The sequence below is a fragment of the Euphorbia lathyris genome, chromosome 2, assembly GCF_963576675.1.
Source record: "Euphorbia lathyris chromosome 2, ddEupLath1.1, whole genome shotgun sequence".
In the NCBI taxonomy this organism is placed as follows: Eukaryota; Viridiplantae; Streptophyta; class Magnoliopsida; order Malpighiales; family Euphorbiaceae; genus Euphorbia; species Euphorbia lathyris.
Genome location: NC_088911.1, coordinates 35,514,373 through 35,534,378, shown reverse-complemented (window position 1 = coordinate 35,534,378; position 20,006 = coordinate 35,514,373). Strand labels below are relative to the sequence as shown.

General features: G+C 38.7%; 2 protein-coding genes across 2 annotated transcripts; both read left to right on the top strand.

Moving 5' to 3' along the window:
• Positions 1-14,690: 14,690 nt before the first annotated feature.
• LOC136217750 (uncharacterized) lies at positions 14,691-19,859 on the top strand. Its single transcript, XM_066004399.1, has 3 exons — positions 14,691-15,606; positions 17,414-17,527; positions 19,495-19,859. Exons 1-2 carry the CDS (start codon positions 14,901-14,903, stop codon positions 17,524-17,526), a joined length of 819 nt encoding a protein of 272 aa, XP_065860471.1. The 5' UTR covers positions 14,691-14,900; the 3' UTR covers position 17,527; positions 19,495-19,859.
• Positions 18,798-19,859, top strand: LOC136217751 (mitochondrial zinc maintenance protein 1, mitochondrial). The gene is made up of 2 exons (XM_066004400.1): positions 18,798-19,136; positions 19,495-19,859. The coding sequence occupies exons 1-2, from the start codon at positions 18,896-18,898 to the stop codon at positions 19,569-19,571; spliced, it is 318 nt and encodes a 105-aa protein (XP_065860472.1). The 5' UTR covers positions 18,798-18,895; the 3' UTR covers positions 19,572-19,859.
• Positions 19,860-20,006: the final 147 nt, after the last annotated feature.

Below are 20,006 nucleotides of genomic sequence, written 5' to 3'. Positions count from 1 at the left end.
AAGTTGAATGTTGATGCTTCAGTTTACAGGCTCAGGTTCGCTAGGTGTTGGAGCAGTGATTCGAGACAGTGAAGGGCAATTTTGTGGAGCTTTCTCAAAATGGGTTGCTGGAAATTTTCTTCCAAGAGATGGAGAAGCCGTGGGTATAAAAAAAGCACCGAGTTAGGTTAAAAACAAAGGTTTAGATGAGTTTATAGTGGAGTTTGATGTTTTGAGTATTGTTGACCATCTCCAACAGTTAAAGTTTAGATCTTTTTATGGTTTAATATTAGAGGATTGTAAGTGGTTGAAGGGAAGTTGTTGGCTGAGCTCGAATATTGAGTAATTCTGTTTGCTGTGGTCTGCCACTAAATTTGGCATTGGAGGAATGTTGAGGTATTTGGAGAAGGAGCGATTGTCATTCCTAATTTGCTAGCTTTCTTCTTCAGAAAAGTTAATTCAATAATTGAGAGTTTCAAGGTTGATAGTTTAACAAGTTCTATCCAAAAGACGACTGTTCATCTGATAGACTGGGATAGACCAGGTGAAGGGATGGTAAAGTTGAACACCGATAGATCGCGTATAGAAGACGAAAGAATTGCTGCCAATGGTGTATTGAGAGATGCAAGAGGTGCTTGGTTGTCAGGTTTTGCTCAGATTTTGGGTTTGGGCTCCTCTTTTATTGCTGAGCTCTAGCGTATCTTTTCTGGCTTAGGGTGGCAGAGGATCTGAGGATTAGGAGGCTACTAGTGGAGTTAGACAATCTCGAAGCAATCAAGATGATTTCTGATAAAAAGGGCTCTGTGTTTAGGGAGCCAGAATTTAGTTAAAGCAATTAAAAGGATTTGCTCCTCTTTCGATTCTATCAACTTTTGCCATGTTTTCAGGGAGCAGAATCGGGTGGCATATCGATTTGCTGCTGAGGGCATGAGAGGGCTTTGGGCGTCTCTATTTTCTCTTCTCCTCCTGATTTCCTGTTACCTTTGCTTTCTGAAGATATTGTGGGGGTTAGCTTTGTTGGTCCCTTGTGATTAGTTCAAAATGGGGGGGGGGGGGTTAGGAACTAATGTAACTTTTTCGCTTTAATTACGCTGACTTAATTTAATTCTTTGAGTTTCACAACTCAGCTTTGGTCAGCGCGGCCGAGTATGGCGTAAGACGGCTTTAGTCAGATATTGACTAGAACTGTTTTACTTGTGAGTTGGGAAATGACACTTTTTACGGTCAGCTTCCAACTCAGCACTCTGATTTACTCAGTGTCAGTTTAAACAATTTATATACTGAGTAAATATAGCAATCAACACATACAGATATATATTGAAAGAGAGTTAGAATTTACTCAGCGCGACTTATCCTGGTTCGGCCTCTCCGCCTACGTCTAGTCCCCAGAATCCCTCCGGGCTTGTTAAATCCAATACTGAGCTCTTTAAAGGTAGAGCACAAACCGTTTATAGGGCAGTTGAATATGCAAGAGTACCGTCCTCTATTCGTCTACTCAACTCCACTAAGCGCTACAACCCAACAGTTAGATTTTCTCTACCACTGAGTACCAAACCGAGTACTCAGCACCACTCTCTCAACTATTACAATTGATACAGATTTGTTCTTTTCAGATGAAGAACACTTTAGATGATAACAAAATCAATCTAGCTTTTACACATGAATAGAACTTTGGTGTAAGATTTCTTTTCTTGTATTGATGTGCTTTTGTATGTATGCTCTTATTCTCTTTTTGTTTTCACAATCGGCAAAAGATCCAAGAAGTATACTTGTCCTTTTATAGTTGTATTCTGAAGACTTGTTCATTTGAATTCTAGATTTGTCCGTTGAATCCAAACGGCTCCTTTTTGAGACAAGGCTCTGGTCAGCTTCAGATTTGCAGGCCAATCCTGTCGTCTGGATTCCGCAGGCGTCAGGTTTGTCTTCTTCTCGCAGGTTTCGTCTTTTTGTGCCAGTTTGTCTTTTAGCGAAAGAACAGTTGACCCATACATCTTGAAATTGGCTTTTGCGTAATTCCAAGGTTTCTATTATTGGTGCAGACAGTTGTCAGATCTTGTCTTTTAGCAAACGGATCATTCGCGCTGTCCTGAAGATCACTCAGCTTGTCTTTGATAACCGTTGTCTTCGATTGTTGCTAATACAAATACTGAGTTCTCTTTTACTTAGCTTCCATGGTCAGCTTCGTTCTGCAAGATATAGTTCTCAAGAAGACTTCTCTACTTTTAATACTGAGTTCCGTTCCACTCAGCTTCGCTGATTTGTTTGATCTTTAAGCTTCTGTTCTGAAGATGACTTATCTTCTGTCACGCTGAGTTACACTCCACTCAGTTTGTGCTGTTTTCTTATGTTGTCTTCGTCCTGTCTTACTTTTATTTCTATTTCCATTTATATTTATACTCAACATTGAACAAACATATTACAATTAAATCAAAGCACTTAAATTTAATTGTCCCTTAATCATGGATTAACTTAAATAATTTTGTCAAATCAAAATCATGTGGAAAGGTGTTTCAACAAACTCCCCCATTTTGATGTTGGCAAAATATTTAATTGATGGAACTCAGTACGAGATTCCCCATGATTGAAATTCTTTTTATGCTTCTGAAATTACTCCCCCGTAAGGGTTGCATCTATTGACTTAACTCTAAACCTTCTAAGATTCAATTGAGTAAAATTAAGGCATGCTTATACTGACTTAGTTTATTTCTAGACCTTCCAAGATCTAATTCAGATGAGCCTAGGTCAGCTTTCAGAAGAGGTCAATGTATGTTTTGGCTCAGTTTTGATACATGGTTAGTTTGATATCAGAGTTATGGGAAAACATTATCAGAGCAAATGTATCAAGTTTAATGTGTACTGAGTATATTCCATTTTCTTTTGTTTGTTTGTTCATTAAGCCAGATCAGCATAATACGTAAGTAAGCATCACATAAGATTAGTCAATTTTGAATAAGAGATGCATAAGTTTATAGATAGTCAGCAAGACAAAGTATGACAGATAAGGAAAACAATAAAAAAATTACAAGTCAAGAATAAAAACTAGCAAATCTAGCCAAACTATTCCTTCCTATCGACTTGGACAGGATTAACTTTGCCTTTTCCCTTTTGTTGCTGCTGACTACTAGATGCTCCTCCTATTTCCCTTGAGTGGTGCTGAGTTCTATCAGCTTGTTCTTTCTCCCCCGTTTTGCCAGCATCGGGCGGAGGAGGTACGAAGGTGTCGTTAAGAGCAGCACGAGTTAACCTCACGGAATATGCCTTAAGCCTTTTCGTGCTTTCATTCAGACCATCAAAAATAGGAACACCGTCGTCCAAGACAGAACCGGGAATTCGAAGAGAGGCACTGAGCATACTCAAAATATATTATTGGGATTTGCCTACCCGGGTGATAGTGTCAGTCAGCATGCCGTAAGCTTGATGATACATCTTAAGTAAAGCCAAATCATAGAACTGACGTTGAGCATTCGTGTGGCGCATATGTTTGAAGGTAGCTCGGGAGTATTGCAAAAGTTCGTTCGTCTTGAGTTGGTCAGTTTCCATTTCTTCCTTACTCAAGTTGAGTAGGCGGACTGCCTCACTTATTTGCTCAATGGAACACTGGGACGAAGAGGAGATTAACTCATGAGTTCTTGTCTTCTCAGTGTTGAGCTGGGTGAAAAGTTGATGAACCTCAGCGGAGGTTGCATACATTGAGTTCACAGTTGACAAGTTATTGAGTTGACCCTGGAGAGAGTTTATATGGTTTACCATTGTCAGCTGGAGTTCAGCCAGCTTTACTATAGATTTCTGCTTGGGCTGTTGAGATTGGAGAGATGTCATGACACTCAGAAGATCCTTAAGACCTTTAATTTCAGTTAGAAGCTGAGTGACAGAGGAAAGTTGAGTTGGCTCAACATGATCAGACCCAGTGGCTTCGATATTGGAGTGATGAATATCCTGAAGTAGGGCTTGAGCTGAGTCGATGATTCGGTGTCCAGACTCAGTAGCATGCAAGTATGCGTAGGGTTCATTACTTTGTGGTCCAGATGCCAGAATATGAGTAGCACCTTGTGTTTGGTGCTGTCCAGAAGCAGATGTGCCAGTGAGGTCAGCGGCTGGAATTTTATTCAGATTAGGAGCTGACTGGTTTGCGTTTTGTGTTAACGGATTTGGAAGAGGTTGATCTGCAGAGTTATTCACTTGCTCAGTGTCAGCTGGAATTGGAGTTGGAGATTTTCGAAGCTGACTCGAGCAGACTTTTCCTGCACTGACTTAGAGGTCTGACCAGCAAGAACTTCAAGCACTTGCTTGGTAAGGATTGGATTTTCTGGAGTCTTAGGATCGGCTTGTTCCTCAGCTTGAGAAACAGAGGCTTGCTTTTTCTGTAGTTCCATTGGAGAAGGCTCAGTGGGATTGGAGAAGAATTTGAATTGCATGTCAGAGAGATCAGTGATGGGATCCCGTAGAGGAGAATCATCCAGAAGGTCAATAACTGAAGACTTATGAGCCTTTTTCTTGAGTCGCCTTAATTTCTTAGCCTTTGGAGGAGAGGGGTCAGCTTGAATAGAGTCAAGAGATTCAGAAGGTGAATTTACCCCTAGGTCAGCATGATCCTTTGCTGTTGGCTCAGCTTGTTCTTCAACCTATTCAGTGACCACTGTTATATGTTGCTCAACATCTGTTGTTTCCTCTGTGTCAAGCTGACTTCCTAAATTACCCAACTCTTCTTCTTGGTCAGCAGGTGGTTTTTCGAGATCAATTCCTTGGCTTCTCACAAAGTGTGAGTCTTCAGAAATCACCGAGGTAAGAGGGGGTGCATCTATAGGATTCAACCCAGATGAAAACTTTTTCTTCTTTCGCAGAGGCTGCTCGGGAGTGTCTTCTTTCTCTTCTTCCTCAGGCTCAACTTGCCTCTTTTGTTTTTCTGCTGACTTAGGTTCCACCTGACCTTGCTCAGCTTCAGCTCTCTTTCCTCTGGACACAAAATGAATCTTTTTTGGAGCAGCATCAGTGTCTTTAGAAGAGGTTTGAATCGCTTTCCTCTTTCTTTCAGTGCGGGCTTGCTTTACTTTCTTCCCTTCTCTAGTCAGCATGCCCTCTGTTTCCTTAACCCCGGCCCCCTTTCCTTTCTTGGGTACGATTAGTTGGTCGTAGGCCAAACCGAATAATATTCCAGCTATAATCTTCGTTCCCCAGACGTTGATTTCCTCTACTAAGCTCACTTGGTAGTCTTGGAGGATTTTGGTGATGAGGGAGCCTAACCTAAGGGTGCCACTACTTCTTTGAAAAGCGCCGATGAGAAAAACCGGCATGTTGAGTGGCTTGTAGGTCAGCATATGCCAGATAAAGCATTGTTCAAAGTTTGACGCTGAGGAGGTGGAGTTGACCTTGGGGAAGAGAAAGTTCGTCAAGATGTAGTGGGCCATCTTCTGATTCTGACCCATGAAAGTGCTTGCGATCTCCCCTACATGATCGGCGGGCTTGCAAAACTCAGTGGGATATTCGATTTTAGTATAGTCGTTGGTGGTTCTGAGTTTGGTTCCGCTATTGGTCAGCTTGAGCAATTTGGCGAGATAGGGAGGATTGACAAAGATTTCCTTTCCCTTAACCTGGGTAACCATATAGTCTCTGTCATCATCAGCAGCTTGCAAATTCACATAGAAGTGTTTTACCAGTTCTGGGTAGGTGGGTTCTCAAATAGAGAAGAGCTCACCCCAGCCATTTTTAGAGATCCATTTGCTGAACGGTTTCTCAGCGTCCACAAATCCCTTAGAAAACCATCGGGAGTGATCAACCTTGTATCCCCTGACACTGTTGTAGACTGGAGAGTAAGTTCTTTCCATTGGTTTCTTCCCCTTATCCTTTTTCTGTTTCTTTTTCGACGAAGTTGCTAGGTCAGCATGGGGGTTCTTACTTGGAGTTTGGTCATGCTGACCGTGTTCTTGAGACTTAGTTAGAGTCTCACTGTATTCCTGCTGAGCAGGAGATTGAGGGTTTTCATCGAAGCGGTTGTCATCGTAACCGGCACCGGAGATATTCTGAGAATCCGACATGATTTTTCAGAGATTTTTGAGAGGTTTGAGATTCTTAGATAGAGAGAGATTGATTGCCAGAAATTCTAAGTGTAAAGAGGTAGAAGTGGGAAATCATCCTCTATTTATAGGGGTGTCGAATTGATCTGAATCATTGAGGTGGCGATTTTGACCTCGAGATAATCAACCGACAATGGTTCTGGCATTTATGACACAATCGGCGCATGTGTTTTCTAATTATTGCGCTTACGTCATCCTAGGTGGCTATTTAATTCGCGTGCTAGCATTAATTGTGCAACAGATCTTTACTCAACGTTAGAAATTTTAAACGTTTGGTATTCTGAGTAGTCAGCATAAAGTGATTTTATGATATTTGTATTAGCTCAGTTTCAGTAAGTTACTTAGCATACATTAGCTACTAATTTAGCACAAATTACTCAGTATGGTAATCACTCATCATTCAATTTAAACATAGAATTTCATTGAAGAGGATTAGACATACCGATAGCTTCCCTTAGTATGTTGAATTGCTCACGAGCCAGAGGCTTCGTAAAGATATCCGCAAGTTGTTCATCTGTTGGAACATAAGTCAGCTTGATCTCACCCTTGAGTACATGGTCTCTGATGAAGTGATGCCTTATGCTGACATGCTTCATCCTGCTGTGTTGGATTGGATTTTTGGATAGGTCAATGGCACTCTTGTTGTCACATTTGACCTCTATTGTTTCGGTTTTGACTCCGTAATCCTCTAGCTGTTGCTTAATCCATAGGATCTGAGCCACACAGCTTCCAACAGCAATGTACTCAGCTTCAGTAGTAGACAGGGCCACTGACGATTGATTTTTACTGAACCAAGATACTAGACAGCTTCCTAGGAAGTGACATCCTCCCGAAGTGCTTTTACGTTCTAGCTTATCTCGTCCATAGTCAGCGTCAGTGTATCCAATGAGTGTGAAGTCATTTGTATTTGGATACCATAAACCTGCATTAGCTGAGCTCTGCAAATATCTGAAAATTCTTTTTACAGCTATAAGATGAGATTCTCTGGGGTCAGCTTGATATCTTGCGCAATAACATACTGAGTACTAAATGTCAGGTCTACTAGCAGTAAGATAAAGTAGAGAGCCTATCATACCTCGATATAGTTTGCTATCTACTGACTTACCTTTCTCGTCAGCGCAAAGGACAGTGTCAGTACCCATTGGGGTTGATATGGGCTTACATTCTTCCATATCAAATTTCTTTAACATTTCTTTGGCGTACTTGGACTGACTAATGAAGATGTCGTTCTTCCCTTGCTTGATTTGTAAACCAAGGAAGAAGTTGAGTTCGCCCATCATAGACATCTCGAACTCAGTTTGCATCTGTTTACTAAATTCTTTGCACATAGATTCGTCAGTAGCACCAAAGATTATATCATCTGCATAAATTTGTGCCAGCAGGGTATTTTTACCCTTTTTCTTAATGAACAAGGTTGTGTCAGCTTTGCCTCTGACATAATTCCTGGTCAGCAGGAAGTTGGTCAACCTCTCATACCAAGCTCTTGGAGCTTGCTTCAGGCCATATAAGGCCTTCTTGAGTTTATAAACGTGGTTTGGAAGTTTTGGATCTTCAAACCCCGGAGGCTGACTAACATATACCTCTTCATTTATAAAGCCATTAAGAAAGGCACTTTTGACATCCATTTGATATAATTTAAAGTTCATATAGCTAGCATATGCACACAATATACGTATAGCCTCTAACCTAGCAACAGGAGCAAAGGTCTCACCATAGTCAATGCCCTCTTGCTGACTATAGCCTTGGGCTACAAGTCGGGCTTTGTTTCTGACCACATTGCCTTGCTCATCTAGTTTATTTCTAAAGACCCAATTAGTTCCTATGGTCTTTTGATTCCTAGGTTTTGGTACTAAATCCCATACCTCATTTCTTTTGAATTGATCAAGCTCCTCTTGCATAGCATTGATCCAATGTTCGTCATGCTCAGCTTCTGAGAAGTTCTTTGGCTCCTGCACTGAGACAAATGCAACATTGCCGAGATACTTTCTAAACTGATCTCTTGTCATCAGCTTGTTGTCAGCGGCATCAAGAATGGACTTCTCTGAATGTCCTCTTGGAATTTTTATTTCTTTGGGTAATGTTGAGTTGTCTGGAATAGGTGTTTCTACAATGTCTGCAGGAGTAGATTGGTCAGCAAAGGTAATTTCGGTTTCGTTTTTACCTTTGGTCAGCCCTTGTACTAATGACTCAGCAGCTCTTGTTTGGTCAGCGGAAGCTGATCTTGGTTCATCTTCGGTGGGCTGAGTTGTCTTTCCTGCAGGGTCAGTTTCATCGAACTCTATATGGACAGACTCTTCTACAACTTGAGTTCTTTTATTATACACCCTATATGCTTTACTGTTAGTTGAGTACCCTAAAAAGATCGCTTCGTCAGCTTTAGCATCAAATTTAGCAAGGTTATCTTTTGTATTGAGTATAAAGCACTTACACCCAAAAGCACGAAAGTAGCTAATGTTGGGCTTTCGTCCTTTCCAAAGTTCATAGGGAGTTTTCTTGAGTATAGGTCTAACTAAAGCCCTATTCAGTATGTAGCATGCTGTGTGGACAACTTCACCCCATAAATACTTTGGAAGCCTATTTTCGCTCAGCATTGTCCTAGCAATTTCAACTATTGTTCTGTTCTTCCTTTCAACAATCCTATTTTGTTGAGGTGTCCTAGGAGCAGAAAAGTTATGGTCAATGCCACTGATTTCGCAGAATTCATCAAACTGTTGGTTTTTGAATTCTCCGCCATTGTCACTTCTAATATGAGCTACTCTTAGGTCTTTGTCATTTTCAAGCTTTTTAATTAACGTTGTGAACATCTCAAAAGTTTCATCCTTGCTACTCAGCAAGATGATCCAAGTATACCGAGAGAAATCGTCCACAATGACTAAGGAGAATTTCTTACCGCCCAAGCTGAGTGGATGGACAGGTCCGAAAAGGTCCAAATGTAGTAATTCCAATGGTCTCTTGGTTGAGACAATGTTTTTACTTTGAAAAGACTTTTTCGTTTGTTTACCTTGCTGACAAGCATTACATAATTGATCTTTTTCAAATTTCAATTTGGGCAGTCCCTCAACTAATTGCTTTCTAGCTAATTTGGCAAGGAGGTCCATGCTTACATGACCAAGTCTCCTATGCCATAGCCAGGAGTTATCCTCTTTAGACACTAAGCATATGTTTTTTGAAAAATGTTTTTCTAAACTCAACATATATACATTGTCAACACGAGGGGCAGTTAAAATCAACTTGTTTGTTTTTCCCTCGAGTATCCGACACTGAGTAGCATCAAATACAACCTGTCTACCGCTATCACACAGTTGAGCTACGCTCAATAGATTGTATTTGAGACCCTTAACTAAGGAGACTGACTCAATAGTAGGATTACCTCCGATAGTACCTGATCCTACTATCTTTCCCTTTTTATTGTCTCCAAAGCTTACGTTTCCACCTCATTTAAGCTCAAGTGTGATGAACCGAGTTTCATCACCAGTCATGTGCCTCGAGCATGCGCTATCAATATACCATAGTTTCGATTTCTCCACGCATCTCAGGCTCACCTGCATTTTAAACTATTCGTCTTTAGGTACCCAATTCTTTTTGGGTCCTCGTTTGTTAGCATAAACAGGTGCAAAATCAAGTTTTAATTTGTGACGGCATACTTTTATGGTGTGGCCTTGTTTGCCACAGAAGTCACAATGAGTTACCCTTTTGGGGTGACTTTGTTTTTGGTCAGCACCATTGTGCTGAGCATGCCAACATACCTTAGTGGTATGTCCTTTCTTTCCGCAGAAGTCACATTGGACAATCCGCTTGTTATACCAACACACATCTGTTGTGTGTCCCCTTTTCCCACAACAGTCACACTGTGTGAACTGTCTGCGATGACCAGTACCTGAGTACTCAACATGGGGTTTGTTTGAACCTTTTATTTGGTTCTTAAGGTTTGTGACATCCTTTCTCAGTTTCTTTGAATCTGATTGGACCTCCGAGACAAACTTGTGCATAATTTCTATGTTGCTATGCAAAGTTGAGTTGTCTTGGAGAAGATATTGAAGGTCACTAAGTTTGACCTCTTCGATCTCGTCACATCGCCTGCTGAGTGCCTTTATTTTCTTGTTACACTTTTTAGTCAGTGTATATAAATCACTCAGGGCGTTAATCATTTCATTTCTAAGCAAGTGTAAGGATGTTACTAGGGGTGAGCAAAACCGAACCAAAAACCAAAAACCAAAAAAACCAAACCAAAAAAACCAAACCAAAAAAACCGAACCAAACCGAACCAAACCGAACCAATTGGCAATTTGGTTCGATTTGGTTTTTATTTTTATACAATTTCGGTTTTTGGTTCGGTTCGGTTTGGTTCGGGTATAAACCGAAAAAACCTAAAAACCGAATTAGAGTATTATTTGGATATTAAAATTAAAGCTAGCATAAGCTTATAAAAAAATCGAATTGGAAAATTATTAGAATACTAGTTAGAGTAATATTAGACGGTTTGTACATAATGTACTAGCAATACAATTGCTATTAATATACTAATTAGTATAATAACAGAAACATTATCCTATTAGCAGTAGGATTCTTATTAATACAGTACACTATAGATATATATAAATTATAATTACTAACTTAGAATAAATAAATGAATAATTTATAAAAAAATTCCAACACTATAACATTATAAAAAAGTTCCAGAAATATTAATGTTTAATATTTTACATAATTTATAAACCAAGTAAATGGATAATAATGTTAAACAATAATAAAATTCCAGGGAATATTATTAACTATCTATAATTTGGTTTGGAATAGAACCAAACCGAAATAGTTTGGTTCGGTTTGAACCGAACCGAATTACAATTTGGTTCGGTTTGGTTTATAAAAATTACACTTATTTGATTCGGTTTTGTTTGGTTTGGTTCGGTTTTTGAACCGAACCGGACCATGCTCACCCCTAGATGTTACCTCATTTGAGTACTCCTCCTGTTCAGATTCTTCAGAGAGGTCAGCTTGCTCAGATCGAGTGTGGTCAGCGGCGTCATCGGCCATGAAGCATATGTTTGCTGACTCGGTGGCATCAGCTTCAGATGATGTTGACTCATCACTGTCACTCCATGTGGCCATCATTGCCTTTTTGCTTCCCTTCTTTTCTTTCTTCAGATTAGGGCAGCTTGACTTAATGTGCCCAGTTTGATGGCACTCAAAGCACGTGATAGGCTTGGAGCTGTCCTTTTTGTATTTATCATTGGACTCAGCTTTGTACCTATCGCCTCTTCTGAATGGCCTCTTGCTGTTCTTTTCATTTTTTCTGAACAATTTCTTCATCTTCCTTGTGAACATGGGCATTTCCTCATCATCCGATGAGTCAGCTTCGGTTGAGTCAGCTTTCATGACAAGTGATTTTTGTTTCTTGTCTTCTGACTTTTCTTTTGCTTCAAAATTTTTCATAGAGATCTCATGAGTCAGCAGAGATCCGATCAGCTCGTCGTATTTATATGTGGTCAAGTCTTGAGCTTCCTCCACGGCAGTTTTCTTAGCTTGCCAGCTCTTGGGCAAGCTTCTCAGGATTTTCTTCACCTTCTCTTCTTCAATGAAGTTCTTGCCGAGTCTCTTTAGCTCATTTATGATGTTGGTGAATCTAGCGTTCATTCCAGAGATGTCCTCATTGTCGTTCATCTCGAACAGCTCGTATAATCTCATATGTTGGTTCACCTTTGATTCCTTGACCTTGCTTGTACCTTCATAGGTTACTTCAAGCTTTTCCAAATCTCCTGTGCTAACTCGCAACCTGAAATCTTATTGTATTCTGCAGCGTCCAGCGCACAGTGAAGCATATTGATAGCCGAAGCATTATTTTATAGTTTCTTAAGGTCATCTTCTGACCACTCAGTTTCACTCTTGACAATTTTCTCATTGTCAACAGTTTTATAAGGCACATATGGGCATTGAACTATTGCAAGCCATGCACTCATGTTTGTGGCTTGAATAAAGTTCTTCATCCTATTCTTCCAGAACGTATAATTAGATCCAAAGAATAGGGGAGGCCGACTAATTGATAATCCCTCATGGAGTATCTGTGTTGTTTGGTTCCCTGGAAGGAAACGAGTGCTGTTCTCAGCCATTTATAGGGATCAGCTCAAGATAGTTATATCTTTGAGTAGTGAGCTATTTAGCTCTGATACCACTTGTTGGTCCCTTGTGATTAGTTCCAAAGGGGGGGGGGGATTAGGAACTAATGTAACTTTTTCGCTTTAATTACGCTGACTTAATTTAATTCTTTGAGTTTCACAACTCAGCTTTGGTCAGCGCGGCCGAGTACGGCGTAAGACGGCTTTAGTCAGATACTGACTAGAACTGTTTTACTTGTGAGTTGGGAAATGACACTTTTTACGGTCAGCTTCCAACTCAGCACTCTGATTTACTCAGTGTCAGTTTAAACAATTTATATACTGAGTAAATATAGCAATCAACACATACAGATATATATTGAAAGAGAGTTAGAATTTACTCAGCGCGACTTATCCTGGTTCGGCCTCTCCGCACCACTCTCTCAACTATTACAATTGATACAGTTTTGTTCTTTTCAGATGAAGAACACTTTAGATGATAACAAAATCAATCTAGCTTTTACACAGGAATAGAACTTTGGTGTAAGATTTATTTTCTTGTATTGATGTGCTTTTGTATGTATGCTCTTATTCCGTTTTTGTTTTCACAATCGGCAAAAGATCCAAGAAGTATACTTGTCCTTTTATAGTTGTATTCTGAAGACTTGTTCATTTGAATTCTGGATTTTTCCGTTGAATCCAAACGGCTCCTTTTTGAGACAAGGCTCTGGTCAGCTTCAGATTTGCAGGCCAATCCTGTCGTCTGAATTCCGCAGGCGTCAGGTTTGTCTTCTTCTCACAGGTTTCGTCTTTTTGTGCCAGTTTGTCTTTTAGCGAAAGAACAGTTGACCCATGCATCTTGAAATTGGCTTCTGCGTAATTCCAAGGTTTCTATTATTGGTGCAGACAGTTGTCAGATCTTGTCTTTTAGCAAACGGATCATTCGCGCTGTCCTGAAGATCACTCAGCTTGTCTTTGATAACCGTTGTCTTCGATTGTTGCTAATACAAATACTGAGTTCTCTTTTACTTAGCTTCCATGGCCAGCTTCGTTCTGCAAGACATAGTTCTCAAGAAGACTTCTCTACTTTTAATACTGAGTTCCGTTCCACTCAGCTTCACTGATTTGTTTGATCTTTAAGCTTCTGTTCTGAAGATGACTTATCTTCTGTCACGTTGAGTTACACTCCACTCAGTTTGTGCTATTTTCTTATGCTGTCTTCGTCCTGTCTTACTTTTTATTTCTATTTCCATTTATATTTCTACTCAACATTGAACAAACATATTAGTACAATTAAATCAAATCACTTAAATTTAATTGTCCCTTAATCATAGATTAACTTAAATAATTTTGTCAAATCAAAATCATGTGGAAAGGTGTTTCAACAAGTTTTCCTATGCTAATCCCGGGTTAATTTGTTGTGGTGTTTGTTTTGTCTTTACTTTCTTTTCCCTACTAAAAAAAATGGAGTAACTCATACCTTTGCTAGCCATTATACTAATGGAGTAACTTATTCAGTGTCAGAATTTATGGAATAAGTTATGTCCTTTAGGTTTCATTTCTCTATTGATATATCCCGATTCTCATTAATGAATTTTAACTATATATATTATAAATGTATGGATTTTAACAAAAAGTTTTATACAAATAGTTAGTTAAATATCCTAAACCAAAAAGGGTAAATTACATCCATGGCCACTGAATTTTATTCATTTTCACGGTATGACCACTAAATTTTAAAACGTAACATAAAACCATCAAATTTTACATTTTCTAATATTATGGTCATTAAACTTTAATGTAACATCTAAATCATTCAACTTAAATAACTGTTTACGACCTCAAAATAAAAATCTTCAAGAATTAAAGTTGTTTATAATGATATTTACTATGAAACCATATTTTTTATTTTCTAAAATCACAATTTTGCAACTTTTTTTCTCTAAAAGTTCGTTTGATTTCTTTTAAACAGCACCTAAATGACCTAAATACAAAATTTTTGAAGAATTAAAATTGTTTAGAATATCATCTGTTTTATGGCCCTGTTTGGTAAAGAGCGTTTTGGGATAAAAAGAGCGGTTTTGACCAACTTTAGAAGTTTGACCACTGAAACCGCTAATTGGAGTGTTGGTGGAGAGAGGTTTGGGAGAGAGTTTTGGGATGAAAACGCTAATTTAGAAAAAGCTCTTAAAAGGAGCTTTTTCAATTAGCGTTTTGCAATATTAAAATTAATGGACTTCTTTAACTCTAATAGATAGACTCACTCTTCTCCTGCGCCAAAATTAATGCCCTTATTCGTCTTTTTGCACAAACCGCTATTATCCATCAGCTAAACAGCTAATCAAATCAGCTAGTCAAATCAGCTAACAGCTAATGTAATTGCTAACAAACAGGACCATGTCTTTTTGAGTTGTTGCTAAATTACTGTTAGCTTTTAAAGTTTAGTAGTCATATTCCACGAGTAAAGTCTATGTAATTATGTAACCATTAAGGTAATAAATTAGTATTAATAATGTGTTTTACAGTTTGGTAGTTTAGTTGCATTGTTGCAGTTGAAGTGTTTTACACCATTGTGTTCTTCTCCTGATTGGGCAGTGGGTCATATGGAATCCCCAGCTGCCATTTTCTAGGTTGAAAGAGACACGGATCTTTTTCCTTTCTTCTTTCTTCTTTGAGTCTGTGTCTCCGCCAGAAAATCATACAGATCAGTTATGCAAATTCCACCCGAAAAACACGAAGAAAGAAGCTCAATCTTCTAATGTCTCACAGAACCCTGGATTCGCGTCATTCTATTGACTCCTGCACCTTCCATCTCCACTCTTGGAGACCCTTCAGCCACTTCCAACCTCTAGATTCTGATCCCCCTAAACCTTACTCTACAACTATTCTCCAGTCTCATGGTCTAGCTAAGCGTCCCTGCCTTTCTGATAGAACCACTTCCTTTGCAATTGATTCAATCGACATCTCCAAACTCTCAATTATCGACGACGATAAGCCGGTTGGTGCCGCCGCTACTCCCTTCAAGCGAGGGAGCTTACGGCTGATCGCGCGTAAGCGTAGACGGCGTGGTTCTCGTTCTGTCTCTGGGAGGAGCTCCGATCGGAGTGGGACCCGACGGTGTTGCTCAGTTGGAGCATCGGCTGCTCATGGGACCTGCTCCGATTTCCCTGTGGCTGTGGGGACCGATTCTAGCGGCGAGCTTTTTGGGAATGGAGACTCTAATTGGGCGTCGGATGTGAGTGAAGCGAAGAATTCGTCGAGGAGGGAGAAGGAGAGGGAGAGAGAGGAGAAAGATAATTCGGGTATTGGGTTTGGGCAGTTTGGTAATGTCGATGCTCAAGGGAATGAGTCTGGGTATGGGAGTGAGCCAGGGTATAGAGGAGATGCAGAATTTGGATATGAAGATGAGTTTGATGAAGAGGAGGAAGATGCAAGGTTATTGTTTTGGGGTCATCAATTTGGAGGTATTTACAATTTACCTATTCTCTTGTGTTTTTCCTCTTTTACATCCATGGACGGAAGATCAATTAGGGTTTGCTCTTTCCAGAAAATTTAATCAATCTGTGTGCTACTATATGAGAAGTGGGTTCAGGATTAGCAAGCACATAATACCAATTTCTGATCAGAAGTAGGTTATCTATGCTGGCATATTGTTTATGGAAAGGAATTGTTTTGCTCGGTTCATATCTAATCTTGGATCTTCTGGTATTTGACAAAGTGAAAAAGCACCTAAAATCCTTTCAACTGTACATTTCTTGGGTGAAAATGTGATGCTGGATCTGAAAATGCAATAAATATCCAGTTCTGTACTTGAACTTTATATTAACATCCTTAAGGAGGGAGCAATTTCGACATGCTTCACTACCTTGATTCTTTTTTTTTTTTTTTTTTTTTTGATGACAATAAAACTTGCATTAAGATGAATAAACATCAGTTCTGATACAAGCAGAGATACAATCTGGGTAATCTCCCAGCAGAATACATGGTTCAAGCAGACTAGCAAGCACCCACTGTGTGCCCCGTTTTGTTCCCGACCCTCGTGCTGAAACTGAACCCCGCTTCACTACCTTGATTTAGAGATTAAGTGTCCGTTTGATTCTCCTTTTCGTAGTTCCTTTTTGTTGTTTTAATCCGAACATGTTTGATTAGGATTGAGAAACAACTCGTGGAAGAAAAATCAGCAAATACCTACCAGCAATCAACAACAACAAACAACTAACACCAACACCACCTGAAGCAAACAGACCCTAAGACAGTTTTCAGTGTTTCGTGTTTGCCTTGAGTTACTATCTTTCTTTATCTCATCTAATTGTCCTAAATCAGTGATGAATAGGGTCCTTGCCTTTAGTGGGATGAACACATTAATTTTTGTAAGTAGGAATTCCTGACTCTTCTCCCTATTGTCATTCAGAATGTGATGACAACTGGGACAGTTTTTTCCCCATAAATACAATTGAACTAGCAGTATGGAGGATATCTTCTTTCTGTGTGTAATACGGGTGTCTATAGTAAGCAGAAAGTTCAAGTTTTAACATATAGAAACATTTTACTAGGATGTTGTTTTATTGAAGTAAGATCAACATTGAAGCAGTTGGTGAGAATGGTATGGCTGAAGTGGATGCAACTCTTGTAGGATGCTATTGCTTATGGAAACAACATTTATTTGCAAGAAAATGTGAACAGTTTAAAGTTGGGTCATTGAAAACTAATGATGCAGTTGCATTCTTTTGTTGCAAAAATGCTAAAATCATACTTGCTTTATGCATGCTGCTTCCGTGAAATGTTTCAAGCCTCTGCTTTCGGTGTCATTTGCTCACTATATTGTGTGAATGTCATCAGTAACAGCTATGTTGCACTGACATGCCTCTTCACTAGTGTTTCGTGAACATTTCTGTTTCCATTTCCATTTGAAGGCTATGTCTTGAAAGCTAAGTTTTAGAAATTATGTTTCCCCCTGTATCAGTTTCCGTTTCCATGCTACATAGAGTAACAGGGTTGGGAATATTGACAACTATTGCAGAAACAAATAATATTTCTAGTTTGCTATTGCATATATTAGTATGATGTAACTATTGGATGTTTGCTACTATTGGATGTCTGTTATCTTCAGAACTGTCACGTCGTTCAAATGCGAAGACACTTAGGTTTTTGTGGGTGCTTCATTAGTCATTACAAAGACATGCGGAGCAACACTAAGCTTTAATTATTTGATCTTTTCTTAGTACTGTGATCTTTCTGGTATTCTTATTATCGATGTATTTGTTGCGGCAGGTACAGATTCCACAATGGAGATGGTTGGGGAGAACACATTCTCTGATCAAAAGACACATTACAGATACCGTCGCAAGAAGAACGATTGCAGAATGACCGATTCTTTGAGATAAGGTACAGTAAACATTCATTCAGGTTTATTGGCACGTGGAAATGCCAATGCAAGATAAGTCGAGATGGCGATTTGTTGTGTTGCTTACTTGCTTACCTTTTACTTCTAATTTCACTTGCCGGTCTTTGTGATAAACTTGCAACTTGTTACCTCTCGCCTTCTTCCCGACGAAGTAGGGTTATTGATGGTTTTGTGTGCTGTAATATATACATTGATAACGAAACGTATACTAAGAGACTAACACAGTTGTTTACTTCTCTGCTGTCGGTTATGACTAACTTCTATGACAGTGAGTGCTCAAGCTCTCCTTGCCCCCTTAATCCGTCCCTGCTTCTATTGAGCTCATTAGTGACTATTAACGTTTTTCTACTCAGAACATAAAAGCCGTGCCTTTAAGGCATTTGGAAATGAAAGCAACCAAAGATTTTAATGATGCAAGGTTTAACAGCCTATTTGGGAGAAGATATCATATGCCTGATTTCAGCCACAATCATTCAACTGCAGAATCTTTAAAAGGACTGTAACATCAAATGAGAGAAATTCGATCTGTAAATAATCAACAATCTTTGGAGAATTTGACCATTAATAATAATAATAATAATAATAATAATAATAATACACATTTTGGGACTCCTAGAACTGTAAAATTCAAATTCAGACATAGAAATCATGAGTTACAAGTTCACTATGTTCATAATTGATGAAATTTCATCCAATTTAATAGAAACTTAATAGAACTATTGATATGTGACGATATTTTGAAAAATAGATACATTTTAGTTTAAGGATTTTTTTTTTTTGTTTTAATCTAATTAATTATTTTCGCATAATAAAATATGTGGTAAATAAACTTTAAAACGTAAGCGTGTCAAATCCATATTTTAAAATATCACCACATATAAGAAGGATAGTGATTTTGTCAAGGCTTCATCGAAATTAAGTGAAATTTTACCAATTGAGATAGTTTAGAGACCAAATTTGATCAAATAATAGATTAGTAGCCAAATAGTAAAATTTTAAATAAATGGCTAAATAACATTTTAAACTAAATTACAATTTAGGTCTTGATAACGGAACGTGATATAATATTTATCAAAACTTAACGGAGTAATATGAATTACGTGTCATATTTCGTTTTCGAGATTTAAATTGATATTCTTTTTTAAACGTTAAGTGTACACTATTTTATACGTGGAGCCCATATTGATAATTTTTTGAAAAAACTGCCTATTCTAATTAAAAAAACAAAACCCTCCTAGCCTTTACCAAGGCTAGAGAAACAATAACAATGAAACGGCGTCATATCCGTGTTTGAAGAGTATCCCTTACCTGCCTAGCATCAGAGAGAGAGAGAGAGAGGGAGATCAGAGATGATGAGAGGAGAAGCGTTAATCGCGTACAGAGCTCTGATACGAGCAACTCGGAATTCATTCGCTGGTGACACATTGATGTTGAAAGCGTCAGCCGCAGAGGTCAGGAAAAAATTCGAGGAAAATCGTCATGTCTCCTCTGAGACTGAGATCCAAAGGCTCCTGGAAGAAGCACGCGAAGCCTCTGAATTCATCTCTTCCAATATCGTTCAAGCTAAGCGCACCGACCGCGGCGGTTTTGGTATTATCATTTTTTCCGCACTTTTTTTTCTTTCTCCTTTGGTGTTTATTGTCTTATAATGCATACCACCTGCTTGTTAAATTGCCAGTATTGTCTACTATTAATTTTCTAAATCAAAAACAAATCCGAGAGTCCATTACCCATAAACCAAACCTAATTCAAAATTTCCAGGAGCAATTTTATAAATCAAATTGATTGGAGCATATAGAGGTGAGAATTTAATAGTTCTATCGATTAGGCTTGATATATAATTTACAAAATCTGTTAGCATAGGGTTCGGCTCTTTTAGGTAAGTACTGATTACTGAGTAGAGCATATATAAGAAGCTGATTATCAATGGGGATGGTGATTTATGCAGAGATGAAGGTTGGGCAAGACCACGCTGGAGCAACGCTCGAGCTTCCTTCTGAAGAGATTATTCGAAAGTCAGTATAAGGAAATGAAGAAGAGCATTAAATGCTACCTGTGAAAGATTTTCCTGTTTTAAGGTCTGCATCTATGCTTGAACTATATCATTGTTTTGAATCACTTAATCATAGGGGCTTTTGCCTTTGAGCCATTTGGTAATAATTCCCATTGCTTTTCATTTTCTTAATTAGTTCCTTTTTCCTCCTTTGTAATAGTTTGCTGGGAATTGATAGATTTATGGTCAATTTACAAACCATTTCCCATAATATACATGTTAAGAAACATATTCCCCTTTTATGGTTATATGATTCTCCATGTACCATATATTGTTCGAGGACGAACCAGTCAGAAGTTAGTGGAGAGAGCAGACTGAATATATTAGTAAAACATGTTTCTAATATATATATATATATATATATATATATTCTAAAGTTGTAACTTGTAAGACCCAATAAATAAAAC